Genomic DNA, 18,735 nt, shown 5'->3' with positions numbered 1-18,735 from the left:
CATTGCTAGGCATAGAATGATAACTGCCCATGCATTTAAGCAACATCTAGAACTTAACCTTAATGCATTTTAATTATTGAATCTTTGCAAAGGCATTTGGGAGATAGGTAGTTAAAATAGGCTTGCCAACGTGAGGCATCAGGGGCAAGTAATTAACAGATGTGGGTAGAACTAATACTAGTTCATTGGTAATGAATATCATATTTACATGCATCGTAGGCCAATTGGGTTTGTCCGGTCTTGGCATCTTTATTAATTGTCTTTCTTTTTAAACTATTTGATTTAGTAATAGCACTCTATTCCTGCACTTATTCCTGTTTTTCTTATTTTACTCTTACTTACAAATTGAGAAGTATTTAATAAAGTGCAATAAAATCCCTGTGGAAACGATACTCGGACTTCCGAGGTTTACTACTTAAGAGCGATTTGGTACACTTGCCAAAGTCTCAACAATGTGCAGCAATTTTATTTCAACCAGAATTCCATCAAAAAAATTCCAATCCATTTGAGGTGATATTTTTTGAAACTACTCTTTTTTTATCTTATATTGATCATATGGTGACTTTTTTTCCTATTATTTTTCCTGGGTAACTTTACTCACAGAACATTGTTAGATGCGATAATAAGCTTACCTGGTCATGGATTGGCATGAGTTGTAAGGAAAGATCCATAGCCAATTGTCAATATTCTTAATGTGATAATAATGGTCATGGATTGGCATGAGTTGTAAGGAAAGATCCATAGCCAATTGTCAATATTCTTAATGTGATAATAATGTACAGTATCCATTTGGGTATAGTTATCTTAAAGTAGAAGTTCTAACAATGATTAGAAGAACATCAGGAAGATAATTAGCATTACAGTGTGCAGAATAGGATAAATAATAGTTACTTTTGTTCCGGAATATATAATTTGTTGGTCCCTAAAAAATGAAAATATAAAAAGTAGTCTCTAAAAGTGTAAAAAGTGCGACAAATATATATTCGGTTATTAACTCGTCGACCACCGTTAATAAAATAGCCTACGCGATATAGAGAAACGAATTAGTCACTAAAATAACTGCCAACATGATCATCTTTAATTGTCAGCATAAGGACATATTTGTCATATAATATTTTTTTGACTTTTCATCTTCTCACTATCTAGGAATAAGAATGGATAAATAGTCACTTTTGTCTATGAATATGTAATTTGCTGACAAATACGTTCCTGAAAGATAAAAATACAACATTTAGTTCTCAAAAGTGTAAAAAATACGACAAATGTATTCAGACTTTAACTTTCGTCCGTCACCGTTAATAAAATAGTCAAGATTCGAATAAATGAAATATGTGATATATTTATCTTTTATTTATAGTAGATTGTAACTAATTATTATAATTTGAAAAAAAATAATGATTAATACATTGTTACAATATTTATTTTGGTAAACTGATACAATATTTATTTTGGATAATATCTATTGTGACAGACAAATTATGATTGATAATCAATATTAATGATAATTAATATTATTTTTATTATTATGTTTATTTTAAATTATATTTGTCAATATATTTTTTAAGTGATTATTGTAATGTTATGTTTGTAATGATAAAAAATGGTAAAAATTTACCTTAAAATTATATTTTATCCTTAAATGAAACAAAATTTTGGATCTAACAAATTAGTTCAATAAAAATATACTAATATTTAGGTCCAATAAAAATTACTCATGTTTTCCTCCAATAAAATTTTTTTGACATTTTCATCCAACAAAAAATTATTGACATTTACGTCCAAAAATAGTATCTTACTAACATTTTTATGCAATCTAGTTAGTATGATCACGTTGTTAATCATTATAGTGATAAATTCATTTATTTGTGTCACATAGGTCATATATATTTGTCGCATTTTTTTATATTTTTTGGGACTAAATTTTGTATTTTTATTTTTTAAAAATACATATATTAACAAATTACACATTTAAAGACAAAAATAATTATTTATTCTTAAAAATATTTAAAAACTGTTATGGTCCTTTTATATTCCGCATATTTACTCAATTGTACAGTCAAGATATTGATGTTGTGAATCTTATATCTTTCCGTTGCATAAGTTTTCTAGTAGAATTTGTCCTGGTTAACTTGACCTCCATAGTAGATGCACTTATTAATTCTATGACTCACTATCCATCGATGGAATAAAATGTTGCTCACGGTGTACTACTTGGTGAACTTGGTAAAGTATCTCAAACTGTCAAATAAGACTCGAGGTATGTTTGGCTGTTTACTAATCATTAATTTATTTTGACTTAAATATATTTTTGGTGGATGTAAGTTAACATTTTTTTATTTTTTTCTGTAAGTTCATTTTTTTTTTAATTTTAGTCCATGTAAAATTGTGTTTTTTTAATTTTAGTTCTTGCAAGTTTTTTATTTATTTTTAGTTTACGTAAGTTTGTATTTTTTTTTTAATTTTAATCCCTTTAAGATTCAATTTTGTTATTCATAATTCCTATAAATTTATACTTATAGGGACTAAAATTAAAAAAACTTACGGAACTAAAATTAAAAAAATAAAAATTTGAAGAACTAAAAATAAAAAAAAGTAAAAAAACATTAACTAATAGACCCAACAACATATTTGAACTTTATGCTGCCTTTAATTATAAGTTCCTTAGATTCATTGCATATTCCCTTCGGTATCACAATAATGAACTTGTTTTTAGGTTTAATTAATTATTCATTTAGTGCATATGCCTACATATTTTTACATTTTAATCCCCACACCTATAAATTAGCGGTTTTAGTTCCTACACAAGCATCTTTTAACCCATTTTAGTCTCTACAAATACAATTTTAAATCTATTTTAATCACTACACTTTTGAATGGCAAGGATTAATAAATTAAAAAGTATATGTGTAAGGACATAGTTTTTAGCTGCAGCCTGCAAGGACTAGCTAAACATGAAAACTGATTAAGTATAGAAAATAAATCAATAATTAAACCTTGTATTTATTTCATTTACTAGTGTCTTAACTATGCAGAAAATGTTCTCCATCTCCTTCCTACATTCACAATGTTTTTTTCTAAACCACAACTATCTTTCTCTAGAGCAATCTGTTCGAGATGGATAAAACTACTATGAGTAGCAAAAGTCTTCTTCCAAATATTTAACACAACTATGTATCTAACACTCGAACTCCAATTTGCACATGTGGACGTTAATTTGAGAATTTCCGAGTATTTACTAGTGAAGTATTGATGGACATTCTCCAAAAATCCTATACTATAAGTTCTTGACATTCCTCTGGTACATCTTAAATGCATCTTCAATGACTAAATTTGCCACATTTCATGGCAAATAGTAGTACTACTTCTGCCCGATGACATGTTTATTGATTCTTATTTAGGGATTCAATCCAGATGCTATCTTGGATGTTGAAGACTGGATATATAATTCAGTGCCTTTCTGTTTCAAATTTTGTAGTTGCTTAAGAGTTTGCTAAAAAATGCAAGAGTTTTAGGGGAGATCAAGATATTCTGTTTTGAAAATTTATCAGCTGATTTGAAGAAGCAAAAGGAGATCAGCAACCAATTGCTACACATAGGCACGGCAAGTTGTGTCATTAATTTCCAGTCGATATTCTTTTGTTTAGTCTTTTTGATCTCCATATTATATGTTTGATGAAAGAATCATCATGCAGATGTTCACCTCACCTTACTGCAAAATTTGAAGTGGTTGAATGAATTAGTTTCAGCTAAGCAAGAAATTTGTGAACTGAATCAATATATATATATATATATATATATATATATATATATATATATATATAATCAGAAACGTGCACTTTATATTTTAGGTAACTTTGATGTCGAGCTCATTCCTCAAGATCACTGGGAGAACTTTGTCATACCTCAATTGAAGCGAAAGCTAGCTTAAAACTATTTTTAAGGTATTACACAATAGTTCAATGTATTGGGTCTTACAGGTTTATGCACAAGCAAAATCAACTGCTTTTTCCTGGAAAATAAGCAAAACCCAAAGACCTGACAGCTAGCCCTATTGATCCAACAAAAATAAAAAATTGGGATTCCAAAATTCCAGAAACACAGGTTCAACCAACTATAAAAAAATGAGCTACAGGACTGTGGCCTTTGAAGTAACTAGAACAAGGCTAATATAAAGAATAAGCCTTGGCAAAAAAAAAAATATATTTCAACTAAGAAAAAAGCCTGAGGCTAAGAAATTACGCAAGTTTGTGAAGTTACAAACTGGACCGACAGAAAAACCAGACATATACGAGTGGTATAAGATTTGGCAAAATAGAGATAACTAAAATGTATATAATTAAGAGTACGTGCTCACAATTTTCTAAGCATAAATTAATGGTAGTTTAGTTCTTCCTACAATGATAATTGATATGCACACATTAATCCAAAGAAAAGCAATGCTGCAGAAGTCTAAACTTTTAGACAATATGATGTCTCTCAAACTCAAACACTAACTAGCCCATCTGCACTCTCCTATTGGGCCCACATTCCATGGCTTAATTTGTAAGTGTAATAAGTTAGGAGGGTCACTATTATTAGTTATATAATAGTCATTGTAGTTTAATTATTATGATATATTTAGTATTTTCTTACTGATGTGATCTGAGGGTAAATATATGAGAATGGCTTTTTTTCCATGTAAAAATGAAAATACTAAATCTGAGTCATCTAATCGTCAATATTTGAAGTTGAGAAAATAGCTGATTCATTTATTGTGTAATGTAGTTTTTATATTGGTATTTAATTTCAAACCATTCTATATGAGGTGTTTGTAGATTTTTAGTATAACTACCTTAAAAATCATACTAAGAAAGATTTTTAATTAGTTAACAGTATAAACAAATTTACATGGATAATGCTTAATAATTAAACCTACAAAGTTTACATGATTACTTTAAAAAAATCATGTATTCTTAACCATTCATAATAAGATCATATGATTAATATCTATTTTTCTGAATCATAATCTAGATATATTCTTAACCATTCATATGATTAATATCAAATTAGTGATGTAACCATATTCCTTTCGAAAATTTCCACCACTCATTTTATTCCTTTTTTAGGAGCTGTTTCCGTCTTCTCAAAACTTCCAACAAGCATCATATTGATAAAGAATCCATCAACATATGAGAATACGATTCTTCCTTGATTTCTGTTCCTTAATTTCTGAGCAGCAGCTACTAGAGCATCTTCAACATGGAGTGAGAAGCAGGCTTTGAATCAGAATAGAAAATGAAGGAACTAAAAAAGTAAGAGTAGAAGTGACACCATTATTACTAAAAGGATATATTCTTGTTTACACCCAAATGAACAGAACAAATGAATTCCCTTAGTTGACATATGAAGCAATATTTGCACCAGGAAAAAAGAAAAGCATTTTACATGATCAACTGAAGAGGAAGGTGAAATCATGAGCCGCAACATGAACAATTTTACACATTTGCTTGGGCCATGGCAAACAGATTTTAGATCCAATGATGGCCACACTTTCAATCATCGTGAATCCAATGAGGTGCCTGTGTTTTACAGATCTCACTCTACTCATGTCACTGTAAGTTTATTCTATTATTGTTTTAGTGCCAAGATTGTTAGGACACGAGGGCATAGAAAAGAAAGCCAAATTAAATTTATGTTCATGGAAGCAGAGAATGGAACTATCACTGTTTGAGGATGATAACTTGTGTATAAACTTGGTTCATAATATTAGCAGGATGACAGAAGTTCAGGTGTATTAGCTCGACAACGGTTTTCGGACTTCAGAAATCCTTTAGGATTCCACAGTATACCAAAGTAAGGCAAAATTGCATATTAAGTTGGTTATATGTTTAGACTTCCCAAGAATGGTAATCAGTGTGAGAAGTTTTCAATGATTAATCAAATGCTTTTATGATTGACATATGGAAGCATGTTTCAATTGCTCTAAATTTCACAGAATTAAAAAGTATTAGGTTCAATGTGACACATGAAGAGAAATCTAGTTAAAAATATTTCCTTCAAATTCAGGATTTCACAATTGGTAAATGAATTAACAATCAAATACTATTGTCAAGAATGCAAAAGGAAGACAGCAAGAGCCTAATTTTTGGTAGTAATGGAATTCTTTTTTAGAGCAGGGAAGAAAATGAACACTATGATCATATTAAAGCAACCTCTCCCCACCACTCTTTGATATACTTATCCTATTTATTTGCAAGAACTTGCAAATTTTTAGGCTTTAGGGTGGAAGACAAGCTAATTTACCAAATTTTGAGCAATTTGCAGTTTTCCAGCACCACCACCTAGAAGACAACAAATTCATGTGCACAATGAGGATATGAGAAGGCTTAGAGAGATTTTCCTTCAGCCACCTCAAAGATCCACATTCCAAATAAACACACAAGCTCCCCCACCGGTAGAAATTTCCAAATCAACGGCTTTGAGCAAGCTTAAGAAAGTAGTCCATGACCCTCCACCAAAGAGGTATGCTAGGAGGGTGAGCTTATATTACAGAAACAATGTTGCAAAGCCTTGGAAAGAGAAGGAGAAAGAAAAGGATGAAGATGGCAAGAGTTGTGCTATTTGCTTGGAAGATTTTGAGCCCAGTGAGGAGGTCATGCTCACTCCTTGCAACCACATGTTTCATGAGGATTGCATTGTACCATGGCTAACAAGTAAGGGCCAGTGCCCAGTTTGTAGGTTTGTGATTTTTGAGATAGAAAGGGGGAATCAATCATCCTTCAATAACAATGACATTGCCAATTTGGAACCTAGCAACATTATTAATAGAGAGTTTTTGTCAATTTTGAGGGCAATGGAAGAAGATTTTCAATTGAGCAGTATGACTTACTAATGTACACATAAGAATTTGCTACAGTTGGGGGGAAGATTTATTTGTAGCTTCCAACATATACATGTTTTTCTGTTTTTGGCACAACATATACTACGAAATTTCGCAGGCAGAACTTGTGAGTTGTGAGTGATATGGAAATGAGACCGATTGGAAACCAACTTCTTATCCAATATTTTTCTTTTCAAATGCAGTAATTTAAGTTCTGCATACATGTGCACCTAAGAACACCAGCTTTTTTTCTAACTGCTTATCCTTAACGCTTTGTTGTTGATTTTGAAATATATAGAGAGAGAAAGAGGAGGAGAGATCAACTTACTATAAGTGTATAACTATTTAGTGTTATTCTACATCGTTTTTGTTCATTTTCTTAATATCTAATGATTGTAATAATTTTAATCATTAAATCTCAAAGAAATGAATGGTGAGGAGGAAAAAAAAAAATATTATTTGAGTCTTCATATATATATATATATATTAGCAACATACACCAAAATATTTAAGACAACATAGTACAATTATTTTTGCGTTTAATTAATTTTTGAGGTTGATTATAGGAATTAAACATTTCATTTTTTTTAGAAAAAAAGAAGTTTCGTCTCTCTCCTCTCTCATATATTACGTCCCTCAATGAGCGTTAGTGATAAACCATATTCGCGAAGAGGGTAGAGATGAAATTTTGATAAGTTAATTACTCATTATCAATTATAAAACAAGTATGATATGGCAACATAAGGAGTGCAAACCAATGGAACTGACAATGATACAAACCAACGGCACTAGCTACTCCGGATCGCTCATACACAAATGAATAGAAACGTTTTAGTTTTCAGTTAAAGCAACTATATTATAGTAAATCATTGTATTGGAGTTGATGCTGCTCCATGGAGAATAGAGAAATGTGATTTTATTTTTAATCAAGCATTAAATTACTGTAATGTCCTAAAACTAATTAATTAAAATAAAAAATTGTAATTTTTTGTCTTAAATATTTTTGTATAATTTGTTAATGCACACTAACTAGGATGAATATTAAGAATATAATATATATATATATATATATATATATATATATATATAAACAATTTGATGATTGATGAACTACACATAAATGCAATCATATTGATTAGAAATATAAGTTTAATCAAATCATGCAAGCGATGCACTTTCAACTTATAAATATAGATTGTGTACTTTTTGTTAGAAGAAATATGGATTATTTATATATATTTACCAAAAAGAAATGGAAATTTAACTATGTAGAAGTAAATTTTGTGAAAAAATTTAAAATTTCTGACAGAATATTTTTTGTGAGAAAAATTCCGTTAAAAATAAACATTTTTCTTGTAGCACAAGAAAGTGAAGAGTGTTAACTTCAATGGGTGCGTACCAAGGTTAATTTAATTTAACTGAATTAGGTCAGCATTCTGATTCATATGTTTGATTGGAGATATATGTAATTTGATATGTCAATTTGCGTAAAAACATAGTGAACAGATTTGAGTTATATATAAAAAATGAACAAATTTGGCTATAAGGACAAGTCAAACTTAGGGGAAATAAAACATATTTGCCTTAGTGTTGTGCCGCTATTGTTCCTAAATCCAATTAGTTTACTAAGGGTCCAACTTGGTTGAGTAGAAAATTATTGTAAATTTTATCTTTAATTTTTATGAATAAAAAAACTCAATAGGTTTACACGAGTCTTTTTCCATTCTCCTTCATCGTGAATGTTGATAAAATATAAGTGAATGATTAATTTAATAATAAAATAAGTATCATAACACTTTCAACTTATAAATATAGATTATGTATTTTTTGTTAGAAGAAATATGGATTATTTATATATATTTACCAAGAAGAAATGAAAATTTAACTATGTAGAAAAAAGATCAATAGTATCAAAAGAGTAATGACGTTAGTAAGCTTTTACTTACTTTCTAACTCAATTTCATACCATACTAGTCAAAGTATCTTTTCTCAATAAACTAAAGGATTAACACAATAAAAAACATAATCATGTGAGTTTGGGTTTAAAACCTCAAGCTTGATTTTAGTTTAATTCACCTCAAACCGAAATTTGACTACTAGTCCATCTAAGCTAGGTACAAAATTGATTTTTATTTTTTTATCCTCATTTCTTGGTATTAAATTAAATTTATTATATTATGTTAGAGTCTGCTGTTAAAAATAACAAAAAAATTTAAATATAGAAGACATTTTTTCTAGAATATTATCTATTATTTTATTATATATGATAAATTATATGTTAATGTAAAAGTACATAATATATAATATTAATGAAATATAGATAATATATTTATACTGATACACAGAATGCTAAAACATGACAACTGATTATTAGATATATGGATATAAAATATCTTTTATTGTTTTTTTCAAAATAAGTCCATATATAAATCAACCAATGTGTTGAATTAAATTAACAAAAATTATTTCCTAATACATGACCCAACTTATCTAATTATCCTGGTGCAAAAGTCTCTAATGTTACTTTGGGCACCCAGTAATTTTGCTAGGACATCCAGCACCCTAGGTGAAAGGGCTGAAATGCTCTTTACCCTATTAATATAAATAGGGCTACAATGCGTGTCTGTACGATTCTACCGTAGTACTTCTTCTTCCTTCATGTTGTGCTTATTCCTCCTCGTGGTGGTCTCCTTCATTCTTTGTCTATTTCTTCGTTCTACTTCATGCACGTCGTGGTCTCCTTCATTCTTCTCGTGATCTCCTTCATTCTCCTCGTGGTGTGGTTCTTCCTAGTTGTGGTTCTTCTTCTTCGTGGTTGCGATTCTTCTTCTTCGTGGTTGTGATTCTTCTTCTTCTTTCACTTCCTGCGCGCGCTATGGTTCTTCTTCTTCCTCCACTTCCTGCGTCGCTGTGGTTCTTCTTCTTTCTCTTTCCTAGGTACTGGATGTTGTTGTTTTGTATGTTATTTATATTGGTTAGATGTTGTTGTTTTGTATGTTATTTATATTGGTTTGATGTTGTTGTTTGAAGCAATGTCGCAAACAAAAATGACATTTTCCTGGAAAAACTCCATATGGATGATCAATCCGTATGATTTTTTTTTGTTTTGTTGAATGATTTTTTTCAATTTTTTAATATGTTAATCTTAGTGAAATTTTATAATTTTCTGTGATTTATATGTTAAGTATTAATTTTATTTATAAAAAAATATATTAGTTATTGCTAAGATTAGAATAGATTGCTAAAATTAAGATTAGATAGGTGAAACAATTAATTTTCAATATTGTTATATTATATTTGTTTAACTTTTAGAAAAATAGATATTGAATTTGATACTTATGAAAAATATTGAAATCATAATTAAAAATAATTTAAATTTGTTAGTTACAAAAAATATTTAAACGAAAATTTTAAATAATTAAAGTTTGTTATAAAAATATTGAAACATAACAATGGTTAGTTGTAACAAATTATGAAACCAAAATTTCAAATTTAAAATTTGATAAAATTGTTAGTTTAAGATAATGATTGAAATCAAATTTAAAAATATATTTAATTTTTTACTTATAAAAAATATTGAAGCCAAAATTTAAAATTTAAAATATGATAAGATCATGAGTTTAAGATAATGATTGAAATCAAAATTAAAAATATATTCAATTTGATAGTTATAAAAAACATTGAAACCAAAATTTAAAAGTTAAAATATGATAAGATTGTTAGTTTAAAATAATGATCAAAATCAAATTTAAAAATATATTAAATTTGATAGTTATAAAAAATATTGAAACCAAAGTTTAAAATTTAAAATATGATAAGATTTTTAGTTTAAATAATGATTGAAATCAAATTTAAAAATATATTAAATTTGATAATTATAAAAGATATGAAAACCAAAATTTAAAATATGATAAGATTCTTAGTTTAAGATAATGATTGAAATCAAATTTTAAAATATATTTAATTTGTTAGTTATAAAAAATATTGAAACTAAAATTTAAAATTTAAAATTTAAAATATGATAAGAGTGTTAGTTTAAGATAATGATTGAAATAAAATTTAAACGTATATTAAATTTGGTAGTTATAAAAATATTGAAACCAAAATTTAAGATTTAAAATTTAATTATTAATCATGGCCATACATATTTAAAAATTAAAAAAAATAGAAACATATGTATTAACAATTTGTACCACTCATACAGATCAACCAACCAACCATATGTATGTTTCTAAATAATTTTTTTTACTTCATCTAATTTCACCGTATCTTCTTGAACAACTAATGTACATCACTGAAGACAAAAAAATACTCAAAAAATGAGACTAACGGAAGCTAACGAAAATAACTTACACTAAAAATGTGAGATTTTGTGAAAAAAAAAGGAACTACAGAAATAAATAAATAAAAAAACCAAACCTCTTATTTGTACTCAAAAATACCCATAAGATATTTTCGGCATTTTAAAAAAACTGCTGAGTGTCCCAAGCAGTTGTCAAAAGTTTATTGGGCCCTTTCGAGTGAGTCCATATAATTCTGACCCAAATTGACACCAAAGTGAGTAGATCTATTAAAAAATATTGCAACCCGAATTGGGGTTTTACTTTTTATCATTGATCCTTCTCTTCCCTCTGCCGCCGCACCCTGCAAATTCAATGGTACAACACTTCTTCCTTTCTTCTCTTCTTCTTTTGGAATCAAATCATCTCTTTTCACAAAACCTAATAATCTTTACGTTTTCTTTAATTTTGTTTTTGTTGTGAATTGGAATGTTCCGAACTTCAGGCTTCAGAGAAGAAACTATCGAACCCAATGAGGGAAATAAAGGTGCAGAAACTCGTCCTCAATATCTCCGTTGGTGAGAGTGGAGATCGTCTCACCAGAGCCGCCAAGGTTCACCTCACTCCTCATAGCTTCCACTTTTTTTTTAAAATATTTTTTTACAATTTTCAATTTCTGATTTTCTTCCTGCAGGTGTTGGAACAGCTTAGTGGCCAAACCCCAGTGTTTTCCAAAGGTTATTTCTCAAATCTTTGTTTATTAGGAGCATTTTTTTTTTGTTTTTTTAGTTAATTTAATCATTTTTTGGACACTATCAAATTTATTTTAAAATATAGATTTCTGGTGAACTGTTTTTGAATAACCTTTTTCCCCCAGATTTTGGGTAATATATTTTAGGGTTTCTAATGGAAGGTTCGTTTTCTTTTTTTATTTATTTGCAATGTTAAGACTCAGGCCTGATGGTAGGGTTGTAATTGTAGTTTGAGTTCTGTATTATTTGTTAACTGCAATAATTAAGTGTGAACCTGTTCTTGTGATTAAAATCACAATATGGCGGGCTTAATGAAAGCATTAAAATGTCAAATTTTCTTCAGAAACTTGATTCAGAGGTTCAAAAGATGGAAAGTGTATGGCTTTTTTCTGCTTAATATAATTTAAACCTTGTTTTCAAATCCAAAAGATGGAAAGAATAATCTATTGCTCCGATTTTAGTATTTGTTTAGTGTTTAAATACTGGATATTTGTAGCTGTTTTTCAGTGTTAATTTAATTGTTAAGAAATGTTTTCCTCCACTTGGTTTTGACAGCAAGGTACACTGTTCGGTCCTTTGGGATTAGAAGAAATGAGAAGATTGCATGCTATGTCACTGTTAGAGGTGATAAGGCTATGCAACTTTTGGAGAGTGGTTTAAAGGTGAAGGAATATGAACTTCTCAGAAGGAACTTCAGTGATACTGGCTGCTTCGGCTTCGGTATTCAGGAGCATATTGATTTGGGAATCAAGTAAGTTGAAGAACTCTTGTATTTTGATGCTGTTGCTTTTACTTTTGCCTGAGATAAACCTTTTAGCACTGTAGGGGAGTTAATGATTTGATATGGGTTGTGGTACATACAATGCATATTCAACATTTTGGATGCATAACACAACTCTTCCTCTATATGTGGCATTCCGCCTTACTTGAACCAAATGCTAACTGACTTAAATTTATGGGTGTTTCAGAATTATCTTTTTTGTTTCAAAATTTTAAACACAATGCTGTTTTGGAGCTTATATTAAATCTGTTTTGGATGGCCTGATGATTTTGAGTAAGCAAGACATGCGTTAGTTTGGTTGATTTGTTAATTAGTTTTTAGGCGTGATGTTATGTCCAATAATTGATCGACTGGTTTTGCAATTTGCATGCTGTCTTATAAATGACATTCTCAAGTCTTTCACTTTTGGATTAATTTCGTTTATGTCAACTAACATTTGCTCTTTTTTTTTTTTTTATCTAACCTTGATCCTTTGCTCTGCTTCAGGTATGATCCTTCAACTGGTATTTACGGAATGGATTTCTTTGTTGTTCTGGAGCGTCCTGGCTATCGCGTGGGACGTCGCCGAAGGTGCAAGTCCCGTGTTGGAATTCAGCACCGTGTCACAAAGGAGGATGCTATGAAGTGGTTCCAGGTGAAATATGAGGGAGTGATCCTTAACAAGTCTCAGGCAATTGTTTAGTTAGAATTGAGTTCACTTTAGGAGTGTGTTATCAGTTTTGTCAACTATAGTTCGATCTTTCTGGGATGGTGTCTTAATTTTGAGGCAGGTTTTGAATCAATGTTTGTTATTTCAGTTTAGTGATGAAGCACTTCGATTAACAATACCCTTTTAAACGACACTTTTATTGCAACGAACTTGTGAACCCCTAGATATGCAGTTATGGTTGGAAAAAATTTACTTTGTTTTTTGTGCAACCAAAGAGAAGCCGGTGCTAAACATTTTATTTGGGAGGGGCCGAATTAACGAAATATACATGAATACAATTAGCTATCGGCACACAATAATTTAGACCCTCGTAAAAAAATCCTGCTAAATTGTGGCAATATGTTGTTGCATTGCGTATATTACCTCATGTTTCGCCAATAAAAATATTTTTTGTCCAAAATATTCAATAGTATCTCTTAATTATCATGTTAATATGAAAAAATGAGGACAAAAAGATTGAGTTTTACGTGATTCAATAATTATAAAAGGCTGTCACCTGTGAGTTTTATTCCAATCAAAGACCAAGGTCAATGTGGTAAACAAAGAAGATCGTATAAGTGCTTTATTATGCTCTATAATCATCATATTACTCCTATGTTTGTTTGGTATCATTTTATGTTCCTTTTGAAACATTTGTCTTTAATTATTTATCACCTTAAAGTATTAATTACTCTTTTTCAATAATGTTTCAGTTTAATCAGTCAACCTAAATTAATTTGCTTTTTAAGATGTCTGCATTACCTTAGGATGGGTGTGGTTTTATGTTTGAAAGCTTCAAAAGGACCTTGGATCTAATGACACTAGTCTTATGAATTGAGTTGAACGTGCTTCCAAATGTGTGTCAATTGAAAATTAAACATAAACTTATGTTATTTTTGAATTGTTGTTAGAAGTCCGTAAGAGGGTTACAAACGTTGGAGAAAGAACTTTAGTGTATCTTTGGTTCTCAATGTATTTTTGAGAGGGACGGTACTCTAAACATGCGCTTAACCAATAAAATAAAGTAAGACAAAGAAAGTGTTAAAAGTAAGTTCATGTAGTTAGTTCTTGGGGCCTAAAACATTCGATTTTTTAAAATACTTAAACTTTGTTGTTATTATTTTGAAGGACAATGATATTTGGACACCGCAATAATACCAGCACTCCATTTTCATTCTCCATTTCTCTATATCTTTCCCTTGTCACATTATACTATCAATCATATCAATATTTATCTTATTTTCTTCCTATCTCTCAAGGTGTTTACATTACAAGGGGTCTCCAAATATAATTTTTCTATTTTGGATGTGCATAAATCTCAACCTACAAATACCACAAGAGAAAGTTGAATTATGATTTTAAGAATTTTTTAAGCCTTTTCATAAATATAAAGCTATTGTCTGAAATAACTTAGAAATACATATAACATATTTTCACAATAAATACCATTAGACAATGAAATTAGATTTTGTAAAAAAAAAAATTCATTTTTCAAAAAACAAAATCAAATTTAAATCCTACGTTAGTTTAAACACATAGTATAAGACGCTAAGACACAAGGATTTATATAATAATGTTAATTTTTTCATAAATATATGAAAATGGTATTAGAATAAATTTATTAAACATACTTTTGATAAAAGAAAATATAGTTTTCAATTACTTATTAAATAATATTGTAAAGTAAATTAAATTAGTTTTAATTATAATTATAAGTATAGTTTATAAACTATAAATATTATAAAAGTAATATCTTTGTTGAGTATATATAATTGTAAAAAAAATTAAATGTTATTTTTAGTGAACAATGATGGGGATGGGACAAATATGTCCGACCTCGAACATGAGTGTGAGTATGTAAATTTTTTTATCCCGATAGTGATCAAGGACGACGGGGATCCAAGAGTAAGCATATAGGGACGAGGACAAGAAACACTGACATATTCATCCTCTGTCGTGTGACGTTGTTATGCCTATCTACAACAGGTCACTTAAACATTTTTTTTCACTTAACCCAAATGTTTTCTGCGTATTGTTATCAACAACAAAAAATATAGTTTAAACTTTTGTAAAGAATATATTCATCACCTAAACATTGATTTTTTTAAACATTCGTTCTTTTAATAACCATGACATTGAATATTTTTACATTATTTATTTGCTTAAATAATGTATGAAATTAAACAACTGAACTATGAACTATCCATGCCTAGACACAGCTAACGTGCTAGTGGTGAGAGAAAGAAGGAAGAGATTGAAATTCAAATTTGACAAGTGTGCTGCCAAACATACTTTAAGTAATAGTAATAAAAACATACTTTTAGTAATAGTAATAGATAGATAATAGACAATAGATTGATAAAAGTAGAGAGTAATTTCTTTTAAAGAGAAGCAAAGTAATTTCAATGGAACACCACTCAGTGAAATGATTATCGCCGATAATTTACCATTTGCTAGTTTTATGCAAATTAAAATTTATTTTAAATATTTATTGTTATTTTTTTAATTTATAATTTATTGTGAACCCAAAATTAATATAATGTGTTTTTTTTATAATTTTTGAATAAATAAATTATGCTTCAAGAATTTTTTTTTGATATATTTATTATTTCAAAATAAAAATACAAATGAATTATCATTTTAAAAAATATAACTATAAAATTATAAACATGTGGGATAAGATGTGAGACTAAATTGAAGTTCTCAATAAAATTATTATTAACGTAAAAAGTTTGTAAAGGTCTTAAAAGTTTAAGTAACAGGTAAAACTCATCAAACACAAAAAAAAATAGTTAAGATAAAAAAAAAAGAGATTTTTTTTTATTGTAAATGCTCTTAATGATTTGATACTTTTAATATCAGTTATATTAGTTAAAAGTAATACAATCACTAATATTTAAAGAAATTTAGAGGGAGGTAATGTAATTGCTACTCTCAATGGCGTACATTTTTGTCTCCCCATGTTGATTTTTTTTTTTAAACCTAAGATTGGTATTTTTATTTTTCATAATAATATGTACAATAAAAATATTTTTTAATTTTAAAATTTGGGTTCTCATGAGTCCTGTACAAGATTACTATAGTTACACATGCGACACATGCTGGAACACTCTAATAATAAAATTTTGCAAGAATTGATTCTTAAGTTGATAACCCAAATAAAGCATGTTTGGGACAGGTTATAATATTAAATTTCAGCTATTTTTTTAAGAAAATAAGTTGGTCCCAAAATAAGTTGAATGTTTGGATCCTTGCTTAAATTTATAAAAAAATCTTTTAAGAAGATAAATTATTTTTATGAAGCTGAAAATTTGTAACTTATGATTTTTTTCAACAACTTATTTTTTTTCCATTAAGCTGTTTTTATACTATTTTACCATGTAAAAACTGAATTTTTGTTACATTAAACCAAAATTAATTATTTTTATATTACTTTTCAACAAACTTACGCAAACAAAAATTGATTATGATTATAATTAATTATATATATAATCCATTATTGAAATAATATAATTTTCACAGCTATTCCTAACACATCCAAGTATTCAACGTGTTGAAGATGAACTTGAAGGGCAAAGAGTGTCTAGTGCTACATATGAAGAATAAGGGAGACTTGAAACTGCAATAATCGAGTATCATTTTGGTGGCAAAGAGTGTCTAGTGTAGTAGTGTTACATGTATCGCATAAATTCTTTGAGCCAAAAATAAAATTTTCCGTGGTAAAATAAAATATCTCTTTATTTCGCTCTCAAATAAATTATTATTTTTTCCTAGATCTTGTATTGCGCTAAATTTAATATATAATATTTTTTCTTATTTAATGACGTGTATATTAATTAAAGTCCATAAATCAACGAGTGTCATTGCTTTGAATTAAATTAAAGAAAACATTAATTCGAAAGATGACCCAAGTTATCCTAATTTAAAAATTTACCCAAATGCTATATTCACTTGTTTTGTTTTTTCTAACTACACTTCTTTTTTTCTATTTTAAATTGATTATGACTTAAATGACCTTTTTTAAATCCTTATTTTTTTCCTCACCTCTCTTCGTCTAATATTATTGTTTTTTTTTATAATCAAGCTCTCAAACATGATATATTTAGGCTCTATTTTGTAATTTATGCATAATTACAAGAAATAAGGCTGTGAAGGAAATAAAATTAAAAATTAAATTCAATACAGTATTTTTTCAAATATTTATTTGAAAATTATGGAAAGTAATTTCCAGAATATCATTTCACATTTCGCATTCAAGAAATTACTTTTCAAAATATAGAATATAAAACAATATTGTAGAAATTACTTTCTAGAACTTTAGAATTTTGTTTTAAATTTTGCATTCTAGAAATTACTTTTCAAGACTAAGAAATTTAGATAGTTTTTGGGAAACTACCTTGTGAAACAATGATATAAAAGTATTTTGGATATAAAGAACATTTATAATAGTAAAAAATTTAAATAAAAATTAAAGAAAAATGTACTTAAAAGGAGAGGGGAGTTGATATTACATTTGCCGAAATTTATTAGGCCTTTCACAATGCGTCTCCAAATGGCCTGACACAAATTGACAACAACAAAAAGAGTGAAAAAAACACACCCCACGACAGCCTAGTTTTTTTTTTTTTTTTTTTTTCATGCTGTGTTTGATTTCCTAAAATAAAAGATGATGTACTGCATAAATATTAAAAAAATTGTAACTCATTAAGTTTGTATAATTTTTTCTTCCATGTTTAATAAAAATAAAAATAAAATATTATCTTAATTTTTTGATTTTTCATTATCTCATATAATTTTCTTTTGTTATTTCACACTTCTCATTATTTATGTTTTTTTTACTTTTTATCCATTATTTAACAAAAATAAAATATAATATTATTTATATTTTTTGTCATTTCATTATTTTACACTTTTTTAATTCACATATTACCAAATATCATCTTAATAAGCTTTTATATTTTTAATAATATTATATAATTGTAAAATATTTTTAATTATAACATATGATAAATTATTATTAATTTATTTATGTATTTCGTTAATTTATTTTAAATTATTTTTTAATTTATAACATTGTACTTATAAGATGTATTTTTTAATTTATAACATTGTACTTATAAGATGTAGTTAACATAATTAATAAATTATAATTTTTTTATAACAATAAGTATAAAATAATGCTTTAAAATATATCATAATATTAATAAAGTATAAATATTAATAAAATATGATAATAAATTTTATGTAAAATAATTTCAAAAATTTCAAAATTTTATTTTATATTATTTTCTACTTCAAATCAAACATTATACATTACAAAATATAAAGAATATTATAATAAAATTTTATATTATTTTATCCAATACATGATTATA

General features: G+C 27.9%; 2 protein-coding genes across 4 annotated transcripts; both read left to right on the top strand.

Moving 5' to 3' along the window:
- The first annotated feature begins 5,150 nt into the window (after positions 1–5,150).
- LOC114379408 (E3 ubiquitin-protein ligase RNF115-like) lies at positions 5,151–7,083 on the top strand. Of its 2 annotated transcripts, XM_028338058.1 has the most exons (4): positions 5,151–5,291; positions 5,404–5,593; positions 5,750–5,832; positions 6,304–7,083. In XM_028338058.1, the coding sequence occupies exons 2-4, from the start codon at positions 5,453–5,455 to the stop codon at positions 6,869–6,871; spliced, it is 792 nt and encodes a 263-aa protein (XP_028193859.1). In that variant the 5' UTR covers positions 5,151–5,291; positions 5,404–5,452; the 3' UTR covers positions 6,872–7,083. The 2 variants fall into 2 exon arrangements, with proteins under 2 accessions (XP_028193859.1, XP_028193860.1); XM_028338059.1 differs by having other exon boundaries at positions 5,151–5,593; positions 5,753–5,832.
- A 4,303-nt stretch (positions 7,084–11,386) lies between these two features.
- Positions 11,387–13,569, top strand: LOC114378105 (60S ribosomal protein L11). Of its 2 annotated transcripts, XM_028336647.1 has the most exons (5): positions 11,387–11,517; positions 11,645–11,752; positions 11,834–11,876; positions 12,447–12,642; positions 13,159–13,569. In XM_028336647.1, exons 1-5 carry the CDS (start codon positions 11,515–11,517, stop codon positions 13,352–13,354), a joined length of 546 nt encoding a protein of 181 aa, XP_028192448.1. In that variant the 5' UTR covers positions 11,387–11,514; the 3' UTR covers positions 13,355–13,569. The 2 variants fall into 2 exon arrangements, with proteins under 2 accessions (XP_028192448.1, XP_028192447.1); XM_028336646.1 differs by having other exon boundaries at positions 11,645–11,876.
- Positions 13,570–18,735: the final 5,166 nt, after the last annotated feature.

Source organism: Glycine soja, chromosome 12 (assembly GCF_004193775.1).
Source record: "Glycine soja cultivar W05 chromosome 12, ASM419377v2, whole genome shotgun sequence".
In the NCBI taxonomy this organism is placed as follows: domain Eukaryota; kingdom Viridiplantae; phylum Streptophyta; class Magnoliopsida; order Fabales; family Fabaceae; genus Glycine; species Glycine soja.
The sequence above is the reverse complement of the archived record's forward strand: the minus strand, read 5'-3'. Positions and strand labels throughout refer to the sequence as shown.